Here is a 25,932-nt window from a genome sequence, read left to right as displayed (position 1 = left end):
GTGTTTTATTGATTCTTATTGAAATAAGAGGGTGTGGGCTAAGAAGGAATGTATGCTCTGGATTTGGCAGTAGATGGAAGTAGAATGTACAGAACGTAGAGTGGACTGGAAGAAACGGAGTTCTCATTAATCTTGCCACCGCCAATGGCAAAACCAAATAATAATAATAGCATCCATCCTTAGAGAGCTTTGCTGTCTCTCCAAACCAATACAAAAAGATACAGTCTCTACTCTGGCTCCCCTTTCTACCTCCTACTCACTCTGGCACCATCTTTGCTTTGTAGGACAGGAACCGGATTAAATGTCAAGTATATTTCCATCAGCTCAACAATGCTGGTACTTTGAGGGGTTTTACTGAAGCATCATACCAACCAGGAAGGGAAAAGTAATTCAAGCTCTTTTCCTCTGAGAAACAGAGGAATCTCAGTAGTACTTCTGTTTCTTCCCTCATGACAGAGAAATGATGAATTATTGCACGAAGCAGACTTCTTCCATTCCTGCATGTTGAGAACGCAGAGGTTCCCCTGCCTCTCTATTGAAGGTTCTGCTCCTTCCCTGCCCCTTGGGAGAGTACCATCTCTTCCTAGAATGTGACCTATTTGTAAGCTCGGGACTGGACTCTGGTGGCCCCAGTACTGGGTAATTTGCTCCACTCATTTCTAATTCTGGGCACAGTTTTTACCACGCCTGGCTGTAACACTAGAAGTCCCATCCAAATGCCCCTGTCCTTCTAAAAAGAAACAGATTTGCATCACACAGCCAAAAGCGCTCCCTTTCAAATCCCTGCCTCACCAAGGTTCAGAACACATGAATTTCATGTAGATTATAAAATATGCAAAATACCAAAGGAGGAGTCAAAACAATTGCTGGCTAATTGGCAGAGGATATGCTTCCTAGCATTGCATCGGGGAAGTAGAATCACCCAGCAGAAAAAACAACAGGGGCGTCTGCCTGCCTCAGTCAGAGGAGCACGCAACTCTTGGTCCCTTGGTCTCGGAGTTGTGAGCTTGAGTCCCATTATGGGTGTAGAGATTACTTAAAAATTAAAAAAAAAAAATCTTAAAAAAAAAGAAATAACAAGTGTGCATGCGTGTGTGTGTGTGTGTGTAAATTATAAAAACATAAAATATATACATATAAATATTTTTTTCCAGTTTGCAAAGGCAGTAACCATCTCCATGTGGGACACTTCCTAATAAGGAGTGATCACAGGAGCCCCCAAGGGATTGTACTGCTGACTCTTGCCCTACCTACTGTTCATCCCTAGATACCTAGTTAAACTGTTCATCTGGGAGTGACACTTCCCCAGCCACATTCACAGGCCCGGCCTGAGGAATCATGAAATGCATGTAGCTCAGTGAGGGAACAGTCCAGTTCTGTGAATGAAGTTTAGTGAGCAGGAGTTTCCATCTGTGTCATTCCTCGAACAGCTCCTACAGGGCAGGAGGAAGGAGTAGCATGACTTCTCTGTGGCTCTGTGGAAGCTATGTAAACTCGGGTCTTGATGATTTGCAAGCTAGCACCTTGAATGAGTCTCAGATTCACACACAGAAGTTAAATAGGTGTTCTGAAACCAGTTCCAGTATCCGTGTGAGGGGAGTGCAGGTTCCCACACTTACAACCAAGCAATTCTGGGGCACCAGCAGGGTGTCTGAGCATTTAACTCAATCCGGACACTGCCTGTCCAGAGAGAGCATCAGGTTCTGCAGGTTAAGAGAGCCCTGCTACCAGACCGTCCCTGTCCCCAACTCAGGCACCAGCCACAAACCCAAGTGGCTACCTATACTTCTGACTGACTGGCTATAAATCAGAGGTTCTCAGTACCTCCTCCTTGGGTTTGATTAATTTGCTAGAGCTGCTCAGAAAACTCAGAGAAACATTTTACTTGCTGGTTACCAGTTGATTACAAAATAATAAATAGATCTCTGAAACAGCTGGGTGGAAGAGATGCCCAGGGCGAGGTACAACAAAACAAACACGGAGCTTCCTTGCCCTCTCCAGGTGTGCTACCCTCCCCAATCGCCATGCTCACCAACCCAGAAACCCTCTGAATGCAGCCTTTACGGTTTTTAGGGAGGCTTCAATACATGGGTTTGATTGACTGATTCAACCTTCAGCCCCTCCCTGTTCCCTGGCTAGCAGGTAGGATTCAAAGTTCCAACCTTCTAATCATGTGTTTGGCTCTACTGACAACCAGTCCAGTTCTTAAGTGTTTTCCAAAAGTCACCTCATTCATATAACAAAAGACACCTTTATCACTCTCAGCACTTAGGAAATTCCAAGGTTTGGGAGCTATGAGCCATGAACTGCAGACTAAGACCAAATATCACAATATTGCAGAAGTAGAACATAAAACACCATGTGCCGGACTGCTTTGGGAATCTCCCTCTCCCCTTTGGCTTCCTTTCCCCATGAAGTTTCTGGACTCCCCAACAGAAGCTTCACATTGTTCCCATCATCTCATAATCCGGGGATTTGTCAGTCCTTGGTTGACATCAGATTTGGAATATTCCCCCCTTCTGTTCTTTTGTTCCCTCTGGCTCTCCCAACCCTTGCAACGTCCATGGCTCATCTGCTTATGGTGAAATGAAGGCCCAAAGAAGGGAGGGAAGGGACTGTCCTGAAATCACGTGGTGAGACTGACGATGTAGCCAACAACAGGAGACAGGGGTCTGGACATTGGGCTTCCTGCCACTCCAATCCCCAGACTTCCTCCACGGTTATGGCTACATAGAACCAGACTGGGCCTGAGAGGCATTCCAGTCGGAACTTACGGTCAAATCCATCAACAGTGTCTGTCTCCTTGGCAGGCTGGCAAAATAACAGAATCCTGGAAATACTGGCTTGTTTTTATTTTCTGTGGTCTCTCCACCAGCTGCTATGAATACAGAACATAAAGACAAGGCCAGCCCTGAACGAAATTGAGAAGCAGGTGACATTTTAAACTCATCTCTCTTTTCAGTACCACTTTTTCTGTTTCTGGGACTCCCCCAAACTTCCAGATGCTTAAACTAGGTGGCATTTCAGCTGGGCCCTGGTCTATTTTTGAATTGTCAAGGTCCCTAAGAGAATAGTTGTGCTATAAAGTGTTGATAACAACTTAGGATATTTCAACTTCTAGTAGTTATTTACTGTTTCAGAGACCCTTGGAGATCACCAAGACTTGAAGAAAATCATTCCTAATGGTGGAATTTCAGACACCATGATAAGACGCCGAGGAGCCGTTGTTTCAGTTACTGTTTTGAAACCAGCCTATTCCTTAGAGGAAGATTCCAACTCCCAGTGTTCATAATTTGTTTGTTCCTATTTCTAGCTTTGGAACAAAAGCAGCCACCTAACCAGTTCTCAGAATGCCTCCCACTAAGAATCATCTCGGACAAGGTAATATTTTAATAAAAGCTATTTCTAGAATAGTCTAGTCATGCACCAATAAACCCCTCAATGAGACCAAGTCTGTGACCTTTTCATTTTTCCTCTATAACCCCTCAAGAACAAATAGTGGAACAGACTCAAACAGCTAACTGTGCCTCCCAAATCAGACCTGTTGTTCACCAAGCCATCTGTCTGTCATTGGTCAGAAGAATCAAGAATCCTCTCCAACGACTCTCCTCCTTCCCTCTTATTTTATGGACAAATCATTCTGGGAAAAGGAAGTTAGGCAAGGAACCTAGGGAACAATTGAGTAGCTATAATTCTTCCTTTGATTAAGAAACAAAAACAGATTCGATGTTAATTTGCTAAACTGCTTTGGGGAAGAAGATAATCAAATGAGTAGAGAAGTGCAATACATATTTCATTTCTATAGTGCCTTTTCCAGCAAAGAGAGAACACTTCCCATCATCCTGGAGTATTAAAAGCAAACCCTCTGTTAAAAACAAAAGAAGAGGAGCCAAACAAATGTTTTAACCTATAGTCCGTAGAAAAAGAAAAGAAAGAGTTCTTCACTTTGTGAGGCTATCAAAAGGGAGGTGATCTGAGTGTTGTGCAAAGAAATGAGCAGGGGAAGGAGAGCCCTGGCATGGTATGGGGGCCCAATCCAGGCAGACAAGGAAGGGAATGGGTTGGCATTTCAAATCTTAGCTCCAAATAATCGAAGCACAATAGGAATTGGTAAAGCAGCAGCAATGAGGGTTCCAGGGAATAATGAAGCATGAAGCAGAATGACGGCTAATAGAGATGGAATGATCCTATTACGAAGAGCAGACTCACAAACTGATTACAGTGGGGATGGAATGCCAAGGCACTGAGCTGTGCTCTGGCTATGTGCCCCTGGACTAGGGTTTGGAGGCTTTATAATCTAGCCCCAGCTCTACCCCTAATCTACAGTATAACCAAGAAGAAATATTTTGACACCTGGGTCCCACCATCACCCAAATGGAAAACATGGCCATGTGCTCCCTGAAATTCCCTGGGGATTTTAAAGTCATAAAAGAGAAGTTCTATGGAAAAGCTCTCCTTTCTAATGCATCCCTCCACCACCAACCCAAATCCCATGTCTATAGTGAATTCTCCAAGGACAATGGAGGGTGACCCAAAAGTCTTCTGAACTTGGCTCATGGATGCAAGCTCTAACTTCTTGGTCAACAGATCCACCTTTTTGAGAAGAACTTTCTATGGCTAAAGAGATGTTTTTGTCACAGCACAGGAGTGCCATTGAAAGGGGTGGGTCGAAAGAGACAAGGCAGCTAGGGTAAGTCGGCTTGAGATACAGCATTAGCCCGGCATCTTACCAAAGTTCATAATTTGCGGATGGGAAACTCTGAGTTATTTGGTGATAGCCATGATTTTTCTCCCTGGATTATTTAGTTTTGCAGTCCCTGCTTCAGGAAATACAATCTGAAGGATAGAGGCGCCCAGAGACACCAGAGTTAACTAAGCTGGTACGCATGCCCATAAATTTGCCGGTGCCACTGCATCCTGAGGCATTCCCAACCAAACCAGATACACATTATTCTTTGATTACTCAGTTTTAAAATGACTTAATTCTCGTCTTTACACAAGCATGGTCCACAAAAGATGGCAAGTATGTTAATCATGTACATATACATTTTTATGTTAAGTATATGAGAGTCAGAAGCTGAACTCCAATGGATATCCACTATAGCAGTCTAGTAGTAAAGGTTTTCAATGCAAAAGGTAAATTCAAAGAGTTGTTGCTTTGCATATAGAATCATTCAAGAGCACAGTGCGTGTGTTCATTCTGTTTTCTTGATTCAGACTTTATTTGTTCATGCTTGATTTGCTTTAAGTAAAGATAAAAATGCAGGTTGATGCAGAAAAAGAAAAAGAAAGAGAAAATCTGGGGATGACACTGCTCTTCACAAAAATATTTTTTTTTACTTAAAAAATAATATGCTTTTGAATGGCACAATCATTTAAAAAGCTAAATCATTTTAAAATGTTGTTATATAATTCATTACACTTTAACTTTTTCTAAAAGATTGTCTTGCATAAAGGGAATACATATACACAAACGTACATATAGCCACATTTTACTACACAAAAATTGCTAAAATGATTAACTCTCAATTATCCAACATCATGAAAAGAATCAGAATACAGATTTTCTAAACAAGAGTCACATTTTTATTTTTAGATTTTTATATGATTTTATGATTTTCCAGGAAACAGATATTACTGATTAAATTTCACTTTAATATTAATATTACATAATATTATATATTATATATAATTAATATAAATATATTATTTATATAAATATAAATATATAAATAATATATATTTATATTATATATTATTTATATGATATATATAAATAATATATAATTAATAATAGTAATAATTCTAGTTGAGCCATGGAGAAGGTAGCTCTAAAGTGGCTCAGGCTTGGGATAAGGGAAAATGGACTAGGGATAGAATACGGATGGATATGGATCATTGCTAAAACGGATATGGTATAACTAGATAATGGAGAGTTGAGGGGACATTCTCCAGTAAAAGAGCTGCTTAGATAATCCACCTACCAAGACCAGGGAATTTCTAGGAGAAGACCTCTCTCTTAGAATCACTGTTCTTCCTTCATGCTTTTTTTCCCCCCCCAAATATAATTGGGGGGGGCAGCAGGGTTTCTTGGATGGTAGTAGACATGGATGTATTTCTGAAACAGTTTCTAGTCTTATAATAGAAAGTTCCCTTACTAAAAACAAATTTCTTGGATTCTAGTCTTAGTTCTGCTAATCTCAAATAAGGTGAATTTGTATACCCTGAGTCTCAGTTTCCCTAACTGAAAAATGATTCCTGGCACACTGTAGGCACTTAATAAATATTTTTGAATGATGAGTAGTCCATCTCTTTCTATACACAGATATACATGCACATACACATACATGCACACACCCCATATAGAATAACTGGTTTTATAAATCCATTTACATTAAACTTTTCAGAAACTTTCTTCTACTTGAAGTAAAATACAGCAACACATACACGATGTGTACACTTACACTCTCACACACATATCCATTGTATTAGACCTAAACTGTTACATGAATCTACTCTTCGTTATCCACAGTGAGAAAGAGGATCAAAACCTGACTATAAATAGTTAACAAGACTGAGAGTGAGAACAAGAGAGAGAAGAAAGAACTTAGGTTTCTACATGGAAATTCATTTGAAATGATTAATATCCCATTCAATGGTAGATTGGAATACTTGGCGTTGATAAGCTATAGTTTAAGGTAAACCTCAGAACCCACTACAATTTTATATTTATGAATATCTATTACTTGTTTTCCATCTCAATCAGAATGTGTATTTATACTGAATTAGTTAATGAGATATTTATACTTCATGTTTGCCTTGGACTTAAAATAAGTTCAAAACATTAAAAAAAGAAAATATGCATTTCTAGTTAGGTCAAATCTACTTAGAAGTTATACTGAAAAGTGGTCTGAGGGTTAAAGCCAGGACCTTAAACGAAATCTAGCTGGAACATAAAAGGCAAAGAGCAAAAAGGGATTTCTTCTGGGTTCTTTGACAAGATCTTTCCTGTCACCTTGCCATCCTAGAGATGCCCCATGTAAATATTGCTCTTTGTCCAGTTAGAGTGATGTCATGTGTTCACAGTAGATTTAACTGGAGAGACTTCCAGGAAGAAGGGGCATCTCTTCTTGATTCCCATGTGTTAACCTCTCCTGGCCTCTGCAGCTCTTGACGTCTGACAGGGCTTCAGGCCAGTGGTGTTTACCCCACAAGGACTTTCAGGGACACCCTGCGCATCTCAGCAAGTTCTACCAGCACTCTAATTGGAGCAAGTCTCAAAGGTGCCCCAGGGATTGCCTTCCTAGAAAGTTTCACCAGTGTCCAGTGGATGACCTCCCAAAAGTGGCAGCAGCACCCCAATGGCAGCTTTCCAGAAGTTCCAACAGTGCCCGAGCAGGCAGCTTCCTCATGAGCCTTGACCATCCCCCTAGCGAGTGGTTTCCTGCTTGCTGATCCCAGTCAGTGAAACCTCAGCAAAATTTCTGTGCCATCCACTGTGCCATCTCCGAACCCACTCTGATGAGAACCAAATCACAGGCTTAGGTGAGGAGCCTTCTCCACATTTGTTCCTTCTTTCGATACTCTTCCCTCACTTCCAGATGGAATGACTGCTCCCTTTATCCACCATTCTTCTATTCATTAGGGTTCTCCTTACCCTTAAGTAGTTAATCCTTCGTAGTTCCCCTAAGTAGTTTCTAGTTATTTATATTACCCTCTCCCTTTTCTAATTACTGTGTCCTCACTGGAACCCAACTGGCATAGAATGAAACTGTAAGTGGTACCAGGAGATAGAGTCACAAAGGTAGGATCTGGGGATCAGTTTGGTTGTGCCTTCAGGCTTGAGTACAATATGGAGCTCCATGTCAATGGGAAATGGGATGCTAGTGGTTTATAACATGCAGTGGGATAAATAACAAGCATTACCTTTGGTCAATGGTGATGAAGAGCCAACTGCAAATACGTACCCTAAGAACCCAAGTGGCTGCTGACTTAACGGAAGCTGTTCTCTACGTCGCTGCCAAGTATGTTAGAGCAGCAACAGGGAAGAAAGCACACTGAAGCCAGGAAGAGAAGCCCTTCCTCCTGCAGTGTCTCTCCCTTTCTGATAAAACTGAGCATTGCATCAGCCAGCAAATAATAATTATTAATAAAATCCTGTTCTAGCATTACACATGCACATGCTGAGAGCTCCTGGAGAGCTGAGAAGCAAAAGGCTGATCAGTGGCACACCTTGGAAAAAGAGGAATGGAGAAAGAGAAAGATGAGGAATGGTGTGAAAGCAGCCATGGGCGGTGCTCCTGCCTGGTGCTAGAATGTGCTATGTACTCCACATGCACGCTTCTTGGTTAATCTCACAAGAATGCTATGAGGTAATTTTCCCCTGTTTCCCACTTAAATTCCAACAGTACAGAAAAAAATATGAAAACTCTTATCAATATCAAAAACCAAGACTGACAGCTGGAATCTGTGAAGATTTCCCCCTGATTTCAAAATGTATTGGGAATTGAACTGAGAAACATTATTGGAAGCCAAAGCATGCATTTTTTTTTTTCCTGGGGAAAAAAAAAGCAAATAAGGAATAAAGCCATGCTAAAAGGAGAGAGGGAAAGGGTCATTCTTTCTTCATTCTCTGGCTTCTCTTGAGACCGGCAAACTGGTCACAGGTCTGTTTTTTATCCTTTAGTCCTCATCAGTACCACCCTTTCATTACTGACTCCAAGACTTTAGGTCAAGAAGTATGAGGGTCTTGATCCAGTGGGGTGGGAGAGAGTGGGGGGTAAGGGAGAACCACTGGCAAAGGCCGTGGAATCCTAGAAGATAAATGTTCCAAAGGTAAAAATACTACAGGGTCCTAAAGATACTAGAAGCTTGAGGGCCATGAAATAAACTTTCAGAATAAACAGTACCATGTAGCAATATGCCTTGGGCTCACTGGCAACGATGACAGCAAAATGTTGAAAATAAATGAAAGACAAGTATTTACCAAATAAATATAAACAGAAGGAAAGCAGGGATGGAAATTTAAATTCCAAACAAGGTAGAATAGAAGGCCAAAGGCATTTAATGGAGCAAAAGGGTTGGCACAAGTTTTGATCCTAATGAAGATAAAAGAGTCGCAAGCAGTTATGCACGTAATTCTGTAACATCAAATTATAAAAAGGCAGAACTCTTTGAAATACAAAGAAAAGTTATGGAAGCCCAGTTGTTTGGGAGATGACAGTGCAACCTGTTACAGAGAGGATGGATAGAAACATCAATAAGAAAGTGTAAATGTTGAAAAGACAGGAGTGGTCGGAAGTTTCAACCATTGTAATCAGCCCATGCCTGGGAGGAGATGATGTTCATCCTCAGAAGATTCAGTGCTGGTAGATCTGATGCATCTGTCACCCAGTAGGGGGAGAGAAGTTACGATCAATGTTTCCATTACAGTATGCTCATGTAACTAGAAGAACAAAATTGTGTTGTAGGAGAAACCACACACCCATCACCAATTCTTGCCACTATTTGTAAATTCTTCTAGACTTGACTGTGTGAATTTCCAAAGTAGATAAGAGTCCTGATTATCTGGAAGCTAATCCACTCGATTAGGCAAAGTAATCTATCAGTGCCTGGAGTGTATCTTGGACACACTCCAAATCCCATTGCATTAATCACAGAAGTGGTTCCCACTTCCCCAAGCCAAAGCCCTCAACACAATCCTGGCATGGCTGGGGGTCTGCCTGATTGTCCAGCTCATGGGATGCTGTGGTAGGTTATGCAGGACCTTTCCCTAAATGGCTAGAGCCAGAGAGCAGGAGTGAACTGAGCTCTAATTGAGTACCAGTGGCCCCAACCAGGAACACTAAACTTGGTTTTCAAGGCTAATGGTTCATAATCAGTAGACTAAGCCAAAAGGTCATAAACTGGTAGCCATCATAGCTGAACAAGAAACAAGATGGAGAGAGAGATCAAAGCTAAAGGGCGAGGGTAAGGATCATAAACATCACTGCAGAGCCAGACAGGTTTATTGGCCTTCAGCTGAGATTCTGTTGGGCTGGTTTAAAGATGCAGAGTTGTAGGAGGGACAGGCCATTGGTCATTAATGGTTAAATACAGAATGGATAATATATCCTCTACTGCCAGGCATCTGTCAGCTCTCCATTGCCCATTTTAGTATTAATGGAATTCAGGTCATAAGGGGTAAGAATGAGGCAGCCAGGAATCCCTCTCACTATGCCCAGAATTTGAGGGTTTCATATTATGATCTATCCACATCTACAACTGGGATTGATATAAAGATTTAAAAAAAAAAAACTTCTATTTTTTGAGAGTACACGAGAGCAGAGATTTTAAATCTGTTCACAAAGAATATATATGAAATCTATTAGGTTCCCTGTGTATCAAAATTTACTATATTGTACTGATTTGCTGGCTGAGAAGGGAAGCCAATTTGCATGGCTCCTGTCAGTCACATGTGGTTTGGAAATGCTTGTGCATTCCAGATACACTCTGTGTAAACTGGAGAATCATATCCTATTTCTACTGGTTTGCATGCAATCATATCCTATTTCTACTGGTTTGCAACTTGTTTTTCCCACAGTGCCAAATGAAAATAAGTGAACGAGCAGCAGTGATCACAACTAGTCAACTTTGTCAGAACTTCACAGCTGTGATGGTGAGGGGAATTCTTGTCCCTCAGGTCTAGAGAGGCTACTACTTCTACTTTTTCTGGTTTTCTTAATCAGTTCTGTTCCACCCAGCATTCAGAGATAGTCTGTTACTAACATTCAATGCATTTTCTGACACCTACTATGTGCCAGGCCCTCTGCTAGGTACTAAAAGATACCACATGGAATTTCCACTAGAGAGAGCTCAGAGCTTAGTGGAAAGAAACAACAAGTAAACAAACAGTTACCACCCAATGCAATAGCTGTTTCTGCAGCGTGTGGGTTAGGTACAATGCCCTATGGAAACAGGCAAGCAGTCTGCCAAGATTTTATAGAAGAAGGTGAATCCTGATGGTGAAGTGTGAGTTGAAGCAAAAAAGAGCTGGAAGGCATTCAAAAAAGTAGGAACATAATGTGCAAAGACATGAAACTCATCAAGAACACATGTTTCAGGGACCTGAAAGAAGTCTGTATGGCTCGAGGCCAGAGGTAGAGCCAGCAGAAAAAAATCATTTGAGAAAACCTAAGAGAGAGGCAATAATTCTAGTAAACAATGTTATTTTAATAGTCCACATTCCTGTGTTAATATTTGAAGATGTTTGCTCAATAAGAATACTTAAGAGTTGCAGACAAATTAACTCATGTTACAATGTCCAACATCCAGACTCTATTCCTTATTGCTTTTCTCTTTCTAGCATTTACAACACCTGACACACAGTGAGTTCACAAATAACAAACTATTATTATGGTATGTGGTGGATGGCCTCTAACATGGCCTCTAGGGATGCATGCCCTCGTGCAAACACTTCCCCTTGAGTTGGGCTGGACTTATTGACTCATATCTAATGAAAAGAATTTGCCAAAAGTAATGGATTGTCACTTCCAACATTACGCTATAAAAAGGCTGTAACTTTTTTATGGTCTCCTATAGCTTTTGGGTGGTCTCCTATGTACTCATCCTCTCTGGCTCTTTTTCTCTCTTGGATCATTAGCTGCTGTATCATTGGATGCTCGGGCAGCTTATGGAGAAGCCCATGTGGTAAGGAACCAAACCACGTCTATGTGAGCACGCCTATTGCTAGTACCAGTATGAGTGAACCTGGATGCAGATCTTCTGAGGCCTGCCAACCACCACATGGGTGAGCTTGAAAGTGAAATTTCCAGCTCCACTTGAGCCTTCATTACGGTAGCTTTGGTCAACAGCTTGATGGCAACCTCATAAGAGACTCTAAGCCAGAAGCACCCAGCTGAGTTGCATCCAAACTCCTCTCTCATGGAAATTGTGATAAGCCACTAAATTTGGCTAATTTGCTATGCAGCAAAACATAACTGATATACTACATACACTCTACCATCTACTCCTAGTCCCTAATAAAGCCGGGCTTCTGGTATACCTAGTTTGGGCATGCTGGTATCAGAGCTTCTATCTGGTGATTGAGCACTGCCTGGAAACTTTTGTGACTGGGATTCCAACCACCTTGACACCTCACTTCTTGAGGGAATGAACTCGGTTACCTATAGTCCCATTCCACTGATTAGACCACTCATAGAATGAGTCCAGTCCAGCTGCAGCACAGACCACTGTATGGCCTGCTCCTCCTGCTTCTGGGCCACCCTTGGGCACACCAACACTATAAAGTACAGTCCCTCTACTAATTGAGGCAGAGAGCTCAGATGACAGCTATCTAGATGACGACAATCACAGATGTCCACAGAAAGACCTATGTAGATAATATATTCCTGATTTCCATATGTAACTCTAACTGATTATATGACATGCCTTGAAAACTAATTGTGAAACTTGCTGTATACACTGTCCAGGTGGGAATAAGTGGAAAAATATACATTGCTTGGGAACATTGAGTTTTTGGCAGAGAATTTTTGGCAGTTTATATAACCATGTTGATTTGAAGGCAGTGGTTTTATATGTAAAAAAAGATTTTAAGACCTTGTAAAGATGTTAAATATTTACATAAAAAATTATGCTCAGCTAAGAAAAGAGCAAAATATAAAACCGAAGTGTGCCTTCCATGAGTTGTTCTTTACTTATTTCTTGTGTCTTTTTAGTAGTTTTTAGACCCACTTTGTAGTTAGTGATTAAGCATCCACTGAAAACAAAATGCTATATATGAAAATGATAGTAGTATATCACAACCACAAAAAAAAAAAAAAGGGAAAAAAAGAGAGAAAGGGGACTCTGTACCTCTGTCCCTGATGATTTTGTCCCTCATGCTCTGGGCTGCATGTATCGAGATTTGGAGGACTTATGTGGGAGGATGTCCTTAGAGCCACCGCCGAGATGCCCACCAATGGGGATGAGAAATTCAGCAGCACTGAGGTGGTCTGGTGGGAAAGGACATTCAGGTGATGGGTCACATTGATAACCAGTGGGTTTTTCTGGCATGACAGCTCATGGGTCCCTGAAGAGAAATAAGGAGATGAATAATACTGTGAGCCATTCATATAGCACCATGTTCCCATATCTAGTATTCCTTTTATCTTCTCAATAGCTGTGTCCTATAGTCAAGGTCGCAAACAATATCCAAGACGGACGCCAAGCTGACTCCGGGGTTTACTGGATCATCCTGCAGGGGTCCTGAAGCGATCACTGTCAGACTCACCAAGAGAGTGGTTGTTCCCACTGACATCAGTCAGGTGAACAGTCACTGTCGGCCGCTGTTGTTCTCTGAGTACTGGGCCATCAGATGCCAAGAAGATGAAAATTGCCGAGGCCATTCCTGGTCTACTGAAACACACCTGGGTGTAAGCACATATATGTGTGAGTCATCATTCCCACCGGGCTCTCAAGGCATATGTCACACTATTTTTACACTTCTCAGTTCCCCACTTTTAAAGTAGGAACTCCCTTCTCCTTTACTTATGACAAAAATACGGAGTAGGCACAGAAGGACAGCCGATGTCACACCAGAAATCAAAATTGGATGAAAAAAGGTAACTTTCAGCTACTGAGCATCTCATCTTTTTTTGATATATTTTTTTATAACCTCAACTGTTCCTTTTTTTGCTTGGACCCATGTCTTTAAATTTCTCAAGATCACTGAAAGAGAGGATTGCTAGAGACAATAAATCACTGCATAGCCAGTCAATCTTATCTCCAAAGTAGGAGAAGTGGGCAGGAGTCACCGAGCTAACATTCTGCTGTGAACTGGCATAGTTCAGAACATAGTTCATCTTTCCCCATCCTCCTGTCTTCCCCCTAAACATTTTATCTGAACCTCTCACTTAGCATGCAGACTACGACATGAGAGGCAACTTTGGTGTCCATTGTTTCTGAAACTAGAAGCTGCCCCATTGTTTATTCTCATGCATTTCTGCTGGTGCCTACCCTAATCATGGGTAAAAAATAAGCCAACACTCAGGGACAGGAAATTCAGTTATTTATAAGGAATAATCCTAGATGCTTAGGCTGATTAACAATAAAGCAGTCTTTCAAAGCAAACTATGGGAGTTTTTTTTTTTTAAAGATTTTATTTATTTATTTGACAGAGAGAGAGAGAGAGATCACAAGTAGGCAGAGAGGCAGGCAGAGAGAGGGGGAAGCAGACTCACTGCTGAGCAGAGAGCCCGATGCGGGGCTCGATCCCAGGACCCTGAGATCATGACCTGAGCCGAAGGCAGAGGCTTAACCCACTGAGCCACCCAGGCGCCCCAAACTATGGGAGTTTTGTCCCTGGAAAATCTTTAATACAAAAGAAGACATCTTCAAGATTGGGAAATGACCTGGAGAGCTTATTTCCCACACTGAAATTATTTGATGTAGTAATTCTAGTCTTGTTTTACATCCTTTAGCTCAATATTACTCTTCATTTCCACTGAGAGTAAATCTCTATGTTACCTGATATTACATGGTTGCTACATTATGAGATTCTGGAGCTGGACCTCACAAAATTCTCCGTGCCTTTCTGTGGCTTTTTATCTGGTTCTGGGGGTGATAACGCTCCAGGAAAACTATCCTCAGGGTTAAAGAAGGGTATATCTAGTGGTAGGGACCTTTTCTAAAACTGGGGAATACAAGGATAAAACATGTTTTCCATTTTACCAAGAATTCTTTCTTGTGTGGAGGCTGATTTTTCCTGAATCTTGGTGGTGTGTTTATGGAGTGTCCGTTTGCATTGCTGGCTTAATTAGGGTGATTTTATGAGTTGTAGTGGTCAATGCAACACAGCTCTCCCTTCTTCCTCTCCTCCTTTGAGGGAAAGACCAGCCACACTCTCTTTTTACAGTGTCTTTCCCCCCCTTGTTTCATTTCCCCTCTTTGAAGTAATAAATATTCCTGTATAACTTAAGAAATAGCCAGTCTCATAGGTTATGGCTTGCAATACGAGGTCCTTTGTCCCTGACTGGATGAGGGCTAGACATGAAACATACCATAAGGTAACCAAGAGTCTAACTCAAGCCCTCAACTGCAGCAGCAAAGGACATCAAAGTCCCTTGGGACCAAAGAGGTCCCACAACCTCTTCCTTTTCCTATACCACAAAAGAGACTTGAGTACTGAAAGAAAGTTCTGGGTTGTTTCCTGAGCCAGGAACAGGAGTCCAGGCCTGGCTTTACCCCAGCAGGCCTCAGACTTGAAGAGTGGGGTGGGTTCAACAGGGAACAGGAACAGTCTTCCCACCTTCTCTTGGGCCCCCAAATGGACACCATCCACCTGAAACTAATTAGGAGGGGTTGGTCTTATGATGGTGTGGATTTCTCTGTCCTGAGGGCCTGTGCCCCAAAACTCCAGCTCATTTTGCATCTCCTGGCAATGTGCCTCCTTGCTCTAAGGGTCTTTGAACCAAATCCCTTTGAACCTTACAGCCTGCTCCTGGTGGCAGCGTCTCTGTGCCATGATCTGTGGGAAAGGCTAGGCCAGGATTTCTAGGCCATGACTTAAGCAGGAAACCACAGGTAAGACTCACAAAAGAAGAACAGGCCCAGGAATGTTGTTGGGCTACATGAAGCAAAAAGAGACAAGGGTTTGGTCAAGGTACAGGATACTGAGTCTGTGGCATTTCCTCTCACAGTGACACAGATGTAACCGAATGTGGTTCTCAGCTAAATGCCAGATATGCCCACAACAGCAACCAGATGCAAAGAACATATGAACTCTCATCTGACTTTTGGAGCCTCTAAAGCAGAGACTAGATTGAATCCACACATGTGTGCATAGGCATTCTGAGCCAGGGTGAAAAGAACCGAGTAAGTACACTGTTCTGGAGAAAGGGTTGGCCAGGCAGAAACCTCAATGTGACTCTAAGCTCCATCCCTACTAACTGGTTAAAGCTGAGCAATCAATCCATCCTTCCCCTCTGAGCCTAGGGTCCTTCTTTTGCACATCTGAAATGCAGACTACTACCTACTTCATGAAGCTATGATGAGAATTAAATGAAATCATGTGAAAGCTGTCCTATAGGACAGTGCCCATCATCTAGTAAGAACTCAACGTTCAGAAATTAATTCACAAAATAATTCCTATTTCCAAAGAGAAATATTTTTTCATTTCATTTACACTTCTGGAAGACAAGGATAAAGAATAAAATTTAAAAATGAAACACAAACTGTATATTTTGGTGTCTAGAGAATTATGTAAAACCTGTAGGCTAAAGAATTTCATCTATGCTATTTTAAATCAACATTTGTAGAAATCTGAATTGGTAAACCAGGTTCTACTTCTAGAGCCATTGGCAATATCCAGGCTTTTGGTATAGAATCTAGCTCTAGTTTATTAATGGAATCTATGAAAAATATATTTTATATACACAACTCTTAATAGATTTTTTGGAAAATTCAGTTCAATATGTGTTTATCAAAAAAACCTACTTTTGCTATACATATATAGACAAAAATAACTTCTCAACTTGACAGTATAATTAGAATGTTGAGTGTATTCCTTATTTAAACAAAGGTGATTATTTTTATTGAGGTATAATTAACATAGAGTGTTATATTAGTTTCCAGTGTACAACTGGATTTTATAATTCTATGCATTAGTCAGGGCTCAGCACGATAAGTATAGTCACTGTCTGTCACCAGACAACATTTCAACAATCTTACTGACTATATGCCCTATGCTGTACCTTTCATCTCTGTGACTTACTTTGTAACTGGAAGTTTTTCCCTCTTACTTTATTTCTTTATCCACTTCACCCGTCCCCTCACTCACCTCCTCTCTGGCAACCATCGGTTTGTTCTTTGTATTTAAGAGTCTGGCTTTTTAGTCTGTCTCTTTTTTTTTCTTTGTTTGCTCATTGGTTTTGTTTCTTATTTTCCACACATGGTGTTTGTCTTTCTCTGACTGGCTTATCTCACTTAGCATTAAACCCTCCAGCTCCATCCATGTTGTTGCAAATGGCAAGCTTTCATTCTTTATTATGACTGAGTAATATTCCATTGTATATCTCTAAATCAATCAATCAATCTATCATCTATCACATCTTCTTTATCCATTCATTTATTGATGGACACTTGGGTGGCTTCCATGTCTTGGCTACTGTAAATAACACTGCTGTAAACATAGGGGTGCATATATTTTTTGCATTAGTGTTTTCATTTCCTTTGGGTAAATACCCAACAGTGGAATTAATGGATTGTATGAGGTTTCTATTTTTAATTTTGAGGAACCTCCATACTGTCTTCCACAGTGTCTGCATCAATTTGCATTCCCACCAACAGTACACGAAGTTTCCTTTTTCTCCACATCCTCACCAACACTTGTTCTTTCTTGTCTTTTTGAATCTAGTCATTCTAACAGGTGTGAGGTGATACCTCATTGTGATTTTGATTTGCCTTTCCCTGATGATGAGTGACATTGAGCATCAAAGATGTATCTTTAAAAGTTTCTCTCCCACAGCTAAATCACAGATATGTTAACATAATATTATAGCCCACACTATTTTCACTATATACAAAACATACAATGAACTTTAAGTTCCTGGATGTAAAAGATAATTATCCGCTGGAATGGAGACTTTGGCAACATGAAGTGCTACTTATTTGACCCCATGCCACTTTTGCCAGTACAGTGTGACATTTCTCTCAACAACACCCCAAATGCATTGCGTGAATAGCTTCCCCTTCAGGAAAAGAGCATCAAATGCACCCGCTGAGGAACTACTCAGATCTGAAATGAGCAGCAGCCATCCCTTAAGAGAAAAATCCACGATACTTAGAGGTCAAAGGGGTCATTAGCTTCATGTGTTTATTATTTGTTTTAACAAGAAGATTACATTCATGTGTTACACTAGCAATACAAAATTAATTAGAACTTGGCTCTTATGAAGAAAAACTATAGCTAGATGTTAGAAGGAGACAGAATCTTTCAGAAGAGCAAGTGTTTCTCAGGACTGAGGAATGGTCTCAAGATAGAGGATCCAGTGAAATTAGACAGTGAACCTATTGCAAAATACTCTGAAACAGAGAAACACAGATTGGAGAAATAGGTAGACAGACAGACAGATAGATAGATACTGACTGACGTACAGATGTGGAAAACAAGTCCACCACACAAAATGGCTTTTTTTGTCTAAAGCCTGAACATTAACTACTGGACGGAACGTCTGGCTACTGGTGAGGGGTAAGATTGAAAGAATGTTTCCCTCGTGAAGAACTGTTTGGGCTTAAGAAGTCCCTCTTCAATCTGCCTACTGGGTACAGACACACTCACTCAATATACTCCCAAGCCAAGTATTTCAGCTTCCAGGTCATCCTTTCTGGTGGTCACTGGATAACAGATCCTGAAACTATACCACAAACTTGAAAAGAATCTTTTCTGAGGTTTTTAAATGCTTTTGGTTAGTTACTAGGTTATTTTTTTCTGTGCCTTTCCAGTTTCACTCATCTATGGCATCTCCTGATTCTAGAGAGAAAGAGAAGGCCCTTGAAGACAAGAAAGAGAGCAGACACTGCATTCTCTCTGTATAGCACTTGATAGTGTGCCAAGGATGATCTCATGTCTTGCTGGAGCCTCCATAAAATTCCTTGGGTTTTTATTCCTATCTGGGGTTTATACCTATAATATCCCCAGGACACAAAGGTTATATTATAGAAGTGGAAAGTAGGTTCTGAGGAGCTTAAGTGACTTCTTCTAGCAAAATACTAGAGAAGTAGGAATTTGGGTTTTCCAACTTCAAGTTGTGTATTCTTTCGACTACCCAGTGGATCTTAATTTGGGGTGAGCAGGAAGTCATAGATTCCCTAGAAAATTTGTTGATACTTGTAACCTCTATTTCCCCAAAAATGAAGTCACATAAACACTTAGGCATAAAAGCTTCATACAGTTGCTAGGCGCTAAGTGAAACCTTTAAAAGCATTTGTAGTCCATTTAGGGGTCAGCAGAAATCAGATTAAGAATGCTTGCACTATTAGGGTCAGTTGATTGAGCATCTCACTCTTGATTTCAGCTCAGGTCATGATCATGGGGGTCCTGGGATTGAGCCCCATGTCCAGTTCTGTGCTCAGTGGAGAGTCTGTTTGAGGATTCTCTCTCCCTCTCCCTCTGCCTCCCCCCACCTCAAATAAATAAATAAAGAATGCTTGCACTATTGGTTGAGCCATATGCTTTTTTTTGTAGGTGAAAAATTATCAAATGTTTCATATGGCCTACCAATAATAGATTGTTACCTATGTAGACTTCACAAACTGACAATAAACTTCACAAGTTTATTAATTAATTCTCAAAGTTTCAGGGGATCTTTTTTAAAAGCTTTTTTTTTTTAAGATTTTATTTACTTATTTGACAGATAGAGATCACAAGTAGGCAGAGAGGCAGGCAGCGGGGAAGGGGGGAAGCAGGTTCCATGATGAGCAGAGAGCCCGATGCAGGGCTTGATCCCAGGGCCCTGAGATCATGACCTGAGCCGAAGGCAGAGGCTTTAACCCACTGAGCCACCCAGGCACCCCAAGTTTCAGGGAATCTTACCTGACATTCAAAACTAATGGAGGAAGGGAGGCTCTGAGGCAACTAGCCTCTTGCTACTGAGCTGTCTCAGTACTTTCCATACGTGAGGATGTGAGTCAAAATGGGGAAGGAGTTTTGAACCTGGTCTTACTTCCTGTCTCCCTTGGTATTAGTCAAAACCCAGGTGATATCCTATGCTATATTCCTTCATAGGACAAGTAAGGCTATACACACCATGAGTTTATGTGATTCTCTTTTCAGAAGAGTGAAGTTGTCATTTTGTGAAATGAAGATGGAACCACTATTATGACCCCCACCATCCAGGGGGAGACATTTGAAAATATATGACCCAGCAAGTCAGTGGAAGGGCTCAGATCAGAATCAGCTTGTTGTCTCAATTCCTTCTAACAGCATTTCCTCATCTGTGATTTTAGACACCAGGGCTAAGTCTGCAGAGGCTCTGTGTTAGAAGAGCTTGTGGGAGTCAGAAGGGAGCTTAGAAAGAGGCCAACCAAATCTGTAGCAGATACTGCAGTGTGGGGGTCCACCGTGTGATCTGGGAGACACTATGAGACTACTTCCTTCATGACTGAGCAATCAGCCCACAGAAAAGTCTCCTTTTGAGGAGACTTTGCCCTCTGAGGAAGGAAGACTCCAGAAGCTTATGCTACTTCCCTGGAGAAACCCAGGTCCAGTGACCTTTAGATAAGAGTGAGTGGTGTACAAGGTAGGAGAACTCTATCCCAACTCCCTTTGGGATGTTGACGTCTTCACATGGCTGCCTCACAGCCCTTCTCTCTCTGTACTCCCCTGGTTCTTTCATTCCCTCACAGGTGTTGATCTTAGGGAAAGTCCTTTATAAACTTCAGCATGAAAATCTTCACCTCAGAATCTGAATCCTGGGGACACTCCATACAAGACAAACTCTGAGACTGAGGAAGGGTATTATGGAATATATATGGAGAATGCTTTCTGGGGAACAAGAATGCATAAGTGAGGGGATGCAGGGGCACACTGTAGAGCCAGGCAAGCTTCTCCCACCTCTGGTTGAAAAGCATTGCTATCCCAATTATTCATGAAACAGACTCGGCTAAGATGTCACGTCTAGAGCCTGCAAAAGCTTCTGTGCAAAATAAATAAAGTTAGATTAGTAAGAATCAGATAGGAAAGTGGAAAATGAGTGCTTTCCCCTCTAGGGATAAACTGTTGAGCCACTGGGAGATGGAATTCCTCTTTCAATGCACTAGATTTGTTTTTGTTGGAAATGAAAGTCATATATACATAGTCACTTTTGCCTTTGCAGGTTTCCCAGGGAATGTAGGGAACCACATAGGTTAATTTTCTAAACAGAAGATTTTCATTTGGAAGGCAAGAACTCTTTAGAAATTTCAGTGATGTGTACAGAAATAATTCCAATACCTATTATAAAGGCTCCTGTCCTCTTAACCAGGGGGTCCTGTACTTAACTGAATTTTCACTTGGTAAATTGGAGGCATCACTTTGAACATCAGTTATTTTCCTGAGTGCTAAAATAACAATCCTCTAAGGCAGTACTCTTCAAACTTGAATGTACATACAGATCGCCTGAGGGTCTTGTTAAAATGCCAATTCTGATTTAGCAGAGCTGAGATTCTGCATTCCTACCTAGCTCTCAGGTGATGCGGATGCTTTTGGATGCCAACCATATTTTGAGTAGCCAAGCTCTAAAGGCATCAGTAGATATACTTATCTTTGCCCTTAGCATTTGATAGCCTAGGACTGCAGTTCTTTTACTATTCATATTTATTATCCCATTCTTGGTTTAAATTCACCATCAAGCTGAAATTATAATACATAACTGAAAGGAATCATCTAGTCCAAATGCCTCACTTTAAAGCTAAGAAAAATTGGTGGCCAAGAGGGTTATATGATTTATATAAGGTCATTTGACTGCTCAATGGTAAAAATAGGGCTTATAATACTGTTCCTCTGAATATAGGTCTTCTTCCAGTTTCTATATCTCCTATGAATTTGCTGCTCTTTTTCTATAGCAGACTGAAAATTCAGATCATTGATATTATTAAAATTCTAGGTAAAGTAAACAGACTTTAACGAAACGTCCTGTCAACTTTCCTATGAACAAAGTCAAAGAATCCAAAGTAATGATGGGACTTGGTACCTTCTATCTACAAGGTTTTTCTTTTTTGCTGAATTACGAAATCTGTTCACTTTTCCGGATGGTTGAAGTCAACTCTGAATAAAGGATTAGTATCTGTCTGATTATATAAAAAAAGAATTATAAGTTTTCCTAAATTAGCGAAAACAAAACCAAACAAGATGCTCATTTAAATATGAATATCAGAGATACAATAAATATTTTTGCTGAGTATAAGTAGGCCTTGAATATAGCGCAAGACTTACTTATACTAAAAGATTCTTCACTTTTTTTGAAGTACTTTTTTCTCTGCAATTCAAAATTGGCAAGATATGAGAATGCACAATTTTTTTCAAAATGAAGAGATAAAAGAAGAAGAGCAAAGAAATTTAAAAAAGGAATGGAAGAAAGGATTTTGTAGGTGTTTGTATATAAAGAAAAACAGAGAAGACCTGGTAAGAGTGGTGGACACTTTTGGAAGCTAATGGAGAGTACATATTTCTATGTACAGATGGGACCTTAATTTCTTAATGAATAAAGGTTCTTTCTTTAAGTGCTTCCTAATAAAATGTAGGGCCAAGAGAAGAAGAAGAAAAACCTCTAATAACGACAGAGCTGGCACAATAAAAGTTGCTATCCTCTGAAAAATCAGTATAGAAACAAACAAACAAAAAGTTACTAAAAGTTCCTGATTTTAAAAAGAATTTATGAGGTATTACAAAATACTTAGGGCAGACTGACAACGAAGCCCTATATGTCAACATTTATTGGCCACAATCAAAGCAGAACCTAGAGGGAAAAATTATGGAACAGTGAAAACAAATTATCCAATGTTTGACACAAGAAGCTAGAAAGGAACATCAGTGTGAATCCAGAGAAACAGGAAAAAAGAAAATAATAAAAATAAAGATAGAAATCAGTGAATTGGAGAACCAAGACTAGAATGAAGAGAAAAATGAACAAAAGTAAAAATTGTTCTTTGAAGAAACCCAGGCATGAGTAATCAAGAAAAACACAAGAAATCAGAAGGCTTAAAAACACACATTATAAATATAGTGGCAACTATAGCTGAACCAGAGATGAGACAGAGTAAAAATACATTATGAACAGCTATCAGCACTAAATTTGAATATGTGGAAGAAATTAGTAAATTTATGGAAATATCAAATAGTCCAAAATTGGAAAGGAGAAATTAAACATATTAATAAAAATCAAAGAAAGTTAAATGACAAACTTTAATCTTTCCTCAGGCAAGCCCCAAACCCAGTTGGTTTTATAGGTGGATCTTGCCAAATTTCGAAGGAACAGATAACCCTTATTTTATATTGGTGGTTTCAGAACATATACGAGGGAAACTGCCCAATCAACTTTATGAGGCTTGTATAATCTGAATATTCAAAAAAGAAATATACAAACCAAGTCCATAAATAAATATAAATGCCAAAATCCAAAGCAAAAGATTAACCAATAAAATCCAAAAGCATATTTAAAATATAATATATAACAATCAGGTTCATGCCACAAAGGCAAAAATGACTTGATATCTAAAAAAAAAAAAGTTATCAGTATGATTTCAACATAATGATGAATCAAAGTAGAAAAATCATATGATCATACCAACTGATACAAATCAAGTGTTTGATTAAGTTCAGCTCACATATACCAGTATGTTTTCCAAAAGGCAGAAGAAGTGATCCAAGGCTTGTTCTAAAATTTATATGGAAAAAGAAATGTTCATGAATAATGAATAGCTAATTCGATTTTTAAAATGCAAAAAAAAAAAAAAAAGTGGAAGACGGTAAGAACATGTCCTACCAGATATATTTAGGTAGTAGAAGTCATAGTACTAAAAACAGTGTATTTCTGGTGCAGGGAACATGAAAATAGGTCAATGACATAGAGCAGAGTGTTAAAAAAAAAAAAAACAGTTTCAAGTCTACTTAAGAAATTAGTATATAATCAACATGGCACTGTGAATCATCAGAGCAATGATGTAAATTTTTAATGGTTGAGATTAGAAATTGACTTATCATATTTAAGGGAAAAAAAAAGAAACCTACTGCATTCTACATACAAAAACAAATTTCAATTCTGTTAAACAGTAAACTTCAAAAGGCAAAACTACAAAACAAACATAAGAAAGTATATATTTTTGTAATCTAAGAAAAAACTAAAAAATTTTCCTATGTTACAATTAAATAAAAGAGGAATACTAAATGCTTGATAATTATTTTTGATAAGGGGATCCTCTACCTCACTCATAATCAAATAAAAAAATGCATAATATAACAATGAGATATCACTTCATTCCCACGAGATTTACTAATTTTAGGTAATTCGATAATATTATGTTCATGCAAGGATGTGTTGAAATGGGTGCACCATTCTCATTTGTCTTGAGACAATTAAGTTTAATTTCAATTCCATATCTATATGTATGTCTCTATCTTTGGGTATACTTCGGGGCCATCTTGTTCCATTGATTTGTCTATTCATTGATATTTTAACCATTATAATTTTGTGATATATTTCGATACTTGGCAGAGTCAGGCCCCTTCATCACTAAACTTTGGCAGAATTTCCATTAAAAACATTAAAATCAACTTCGTAATTCTTTAAAAGTTTTTTATTAAAATTTTTGCCGGGATTATGTGAAGTTTACGATTTAGGGAGAATTGACCCCCATATGATATTGAGTCCTTCTATACAGGACCAGTCTGTGCCTCTTCATTTATTCAAGCCTTCATGGTGTCTTCATATAGAGCTTTCATTCTTCTTTCTTAACATTTATTCCTAGATATCTTTCTACCTTGACTGCTATTATAAATGAACTCTTTTCTTTAATCATATATTCTCATTGATCGTTGTTTAAAATGGAAGGGTTTATTTGCTTTTATCTTAATTTTGTACTAAACCATGATATTAAATGAAGTAATTTTTAAGTTGTTTTCTCTTTTCAGACGTCAACTCAATTTATGAGAAAATAATTTGAGTATTACTTCTCTCACATTTTATGTTTCATTTCTTTTGTATCTCAGAAAGTATAGAATTCAAAGTCTAGCATTGGTTATTCCCAGAGAAAGTAAAATAACAGTGGTGATATAGGAGTTTTTTCTACTTTACCAATTTCTCCTCTTCTCTGTTATTGCCTTTATACTTTCACCATGACTTTAATTTGACCTTTTGCTATTTAAGATGGACACTGAGATTATTGATTTCATACCTCTTATTTTCCAAATATAGATATTTAAAGCTATAAATCTCCCTGGAAGTACTATTTTAATCTTTCTCATAAATTCTGAAATGTTGTTTCATTATCATTCAGATCAAAATGTTTTGTAATTTCCCCCATACAACCCTCTTTGACCTATGGCTCATTTAGAAATGTACTGCTTGATTACCAAGAAATTGGAGATTTCCTAGACATACTGTTATTCATTTCTTATTTAATTCTGTTAAGGTCAGAGAAGGTACTCTGTATGATTGTAATCATTACAAATTTATTAAGACTTGTTTATGGTCTAGTATATAACCTATTTGGTGAATGTACCATAATGCATTCTGCATATGTAGTATTTCTACAAATGTTAAAGTAGGTCAAGGTACTTGAGAATGATCTTCAAATCTTGAATATTTGTCCTGATTTTTTGTGTCTACTTACTATCTCAATGACTTAGAGATGATAAAAATCTCCAATTATGAGTATGAATTTGACTATTTGTCTATTAGTTCTATCAATGTTTAATTCATTTCCTTTGAGTCTCTGTTCTTAGGTGCTTCTATTTTATTACAATTAATATTGTTCAATATTTTTGGTAAATCAACTTGCTTATCATTACTAAACATCCATCTATATCTCCAGTAATATTCTATTTTATCAGATATTAGCATAGCATAATAATTTGCTTATGCTTCAAGTTTACATGGTATATAATTTCTCCTTTTCACTTTCATTCTGCATGCCTTTATATTTAAAGTGTGTTTTCATAAATGGTATATAATTGATTCTTTCCATCTTATGTATGCTGAGAATCTCTGCCTTTTACATGGCAATTTTTAGAAAACTTTGCATTTAATGTAATCAACAATACAGTTGATTTTAAGTCTACCATCTTGGTATTTGTTTTTATTAATTATTTCTTAGCTCCTCTTTTCCTACCTTCATATATAACTTGAGTGAATCAAGTTATTTTATTACTCTATTAATCTTCTCTTTTAACTTAATAGCTATTTGTGTATATGTGTATTT

At 39.1% G+C, this 25,932-nt stretch overlaps 1 protein-coding gene across 1 annotated transcript in view; it reads right to left on the bottom strand.

Moving 5' to 3' along the window:
* The window catches only part of PAPPA2 (pappalysin 2), a 273,728-nt gene that overhangs the window by 83,774 nt on the left and 164,022 nt on the right, over positions 1–25,932 (bottom strand). The window contains exons 12-13 of the mRNA XM_032838777.1: positions 13,271–13,406; positions 12,853–13,069 (exon numbers count right to left, since the gene is read on the bottom strand). Of these exons, the coding sequence (XP_032694668.1) occupies positions 12,853–13,069; positions 13,271–13,406 (353 nt within the window). The remainder of the gene's footprint in view (positions 1–12,852; positions 13,070–13,270; positions 13,407–25,932) is intronic.

This window comes from Lontra canadensis, unplaced genomic scaffold, assembly GCF_010015895.1.
Source record: "Lontra canadensis isolate GAN:19392208 unplaced genomic scaffold, GSC_riverotter_1.0 scaffold106, whole genome shotgun sequence".
Taxonomy (NCBI): Eukaryota; Metazoa; Chordata; class Mammalia; order Carnivora; family Mustelidae; genus Lontra; species Lontra canadensis.
Note: the sequence above shows the minus strand (reverse complement) of the source record. Positions and strands in the feature narration are given on the sequence as shown.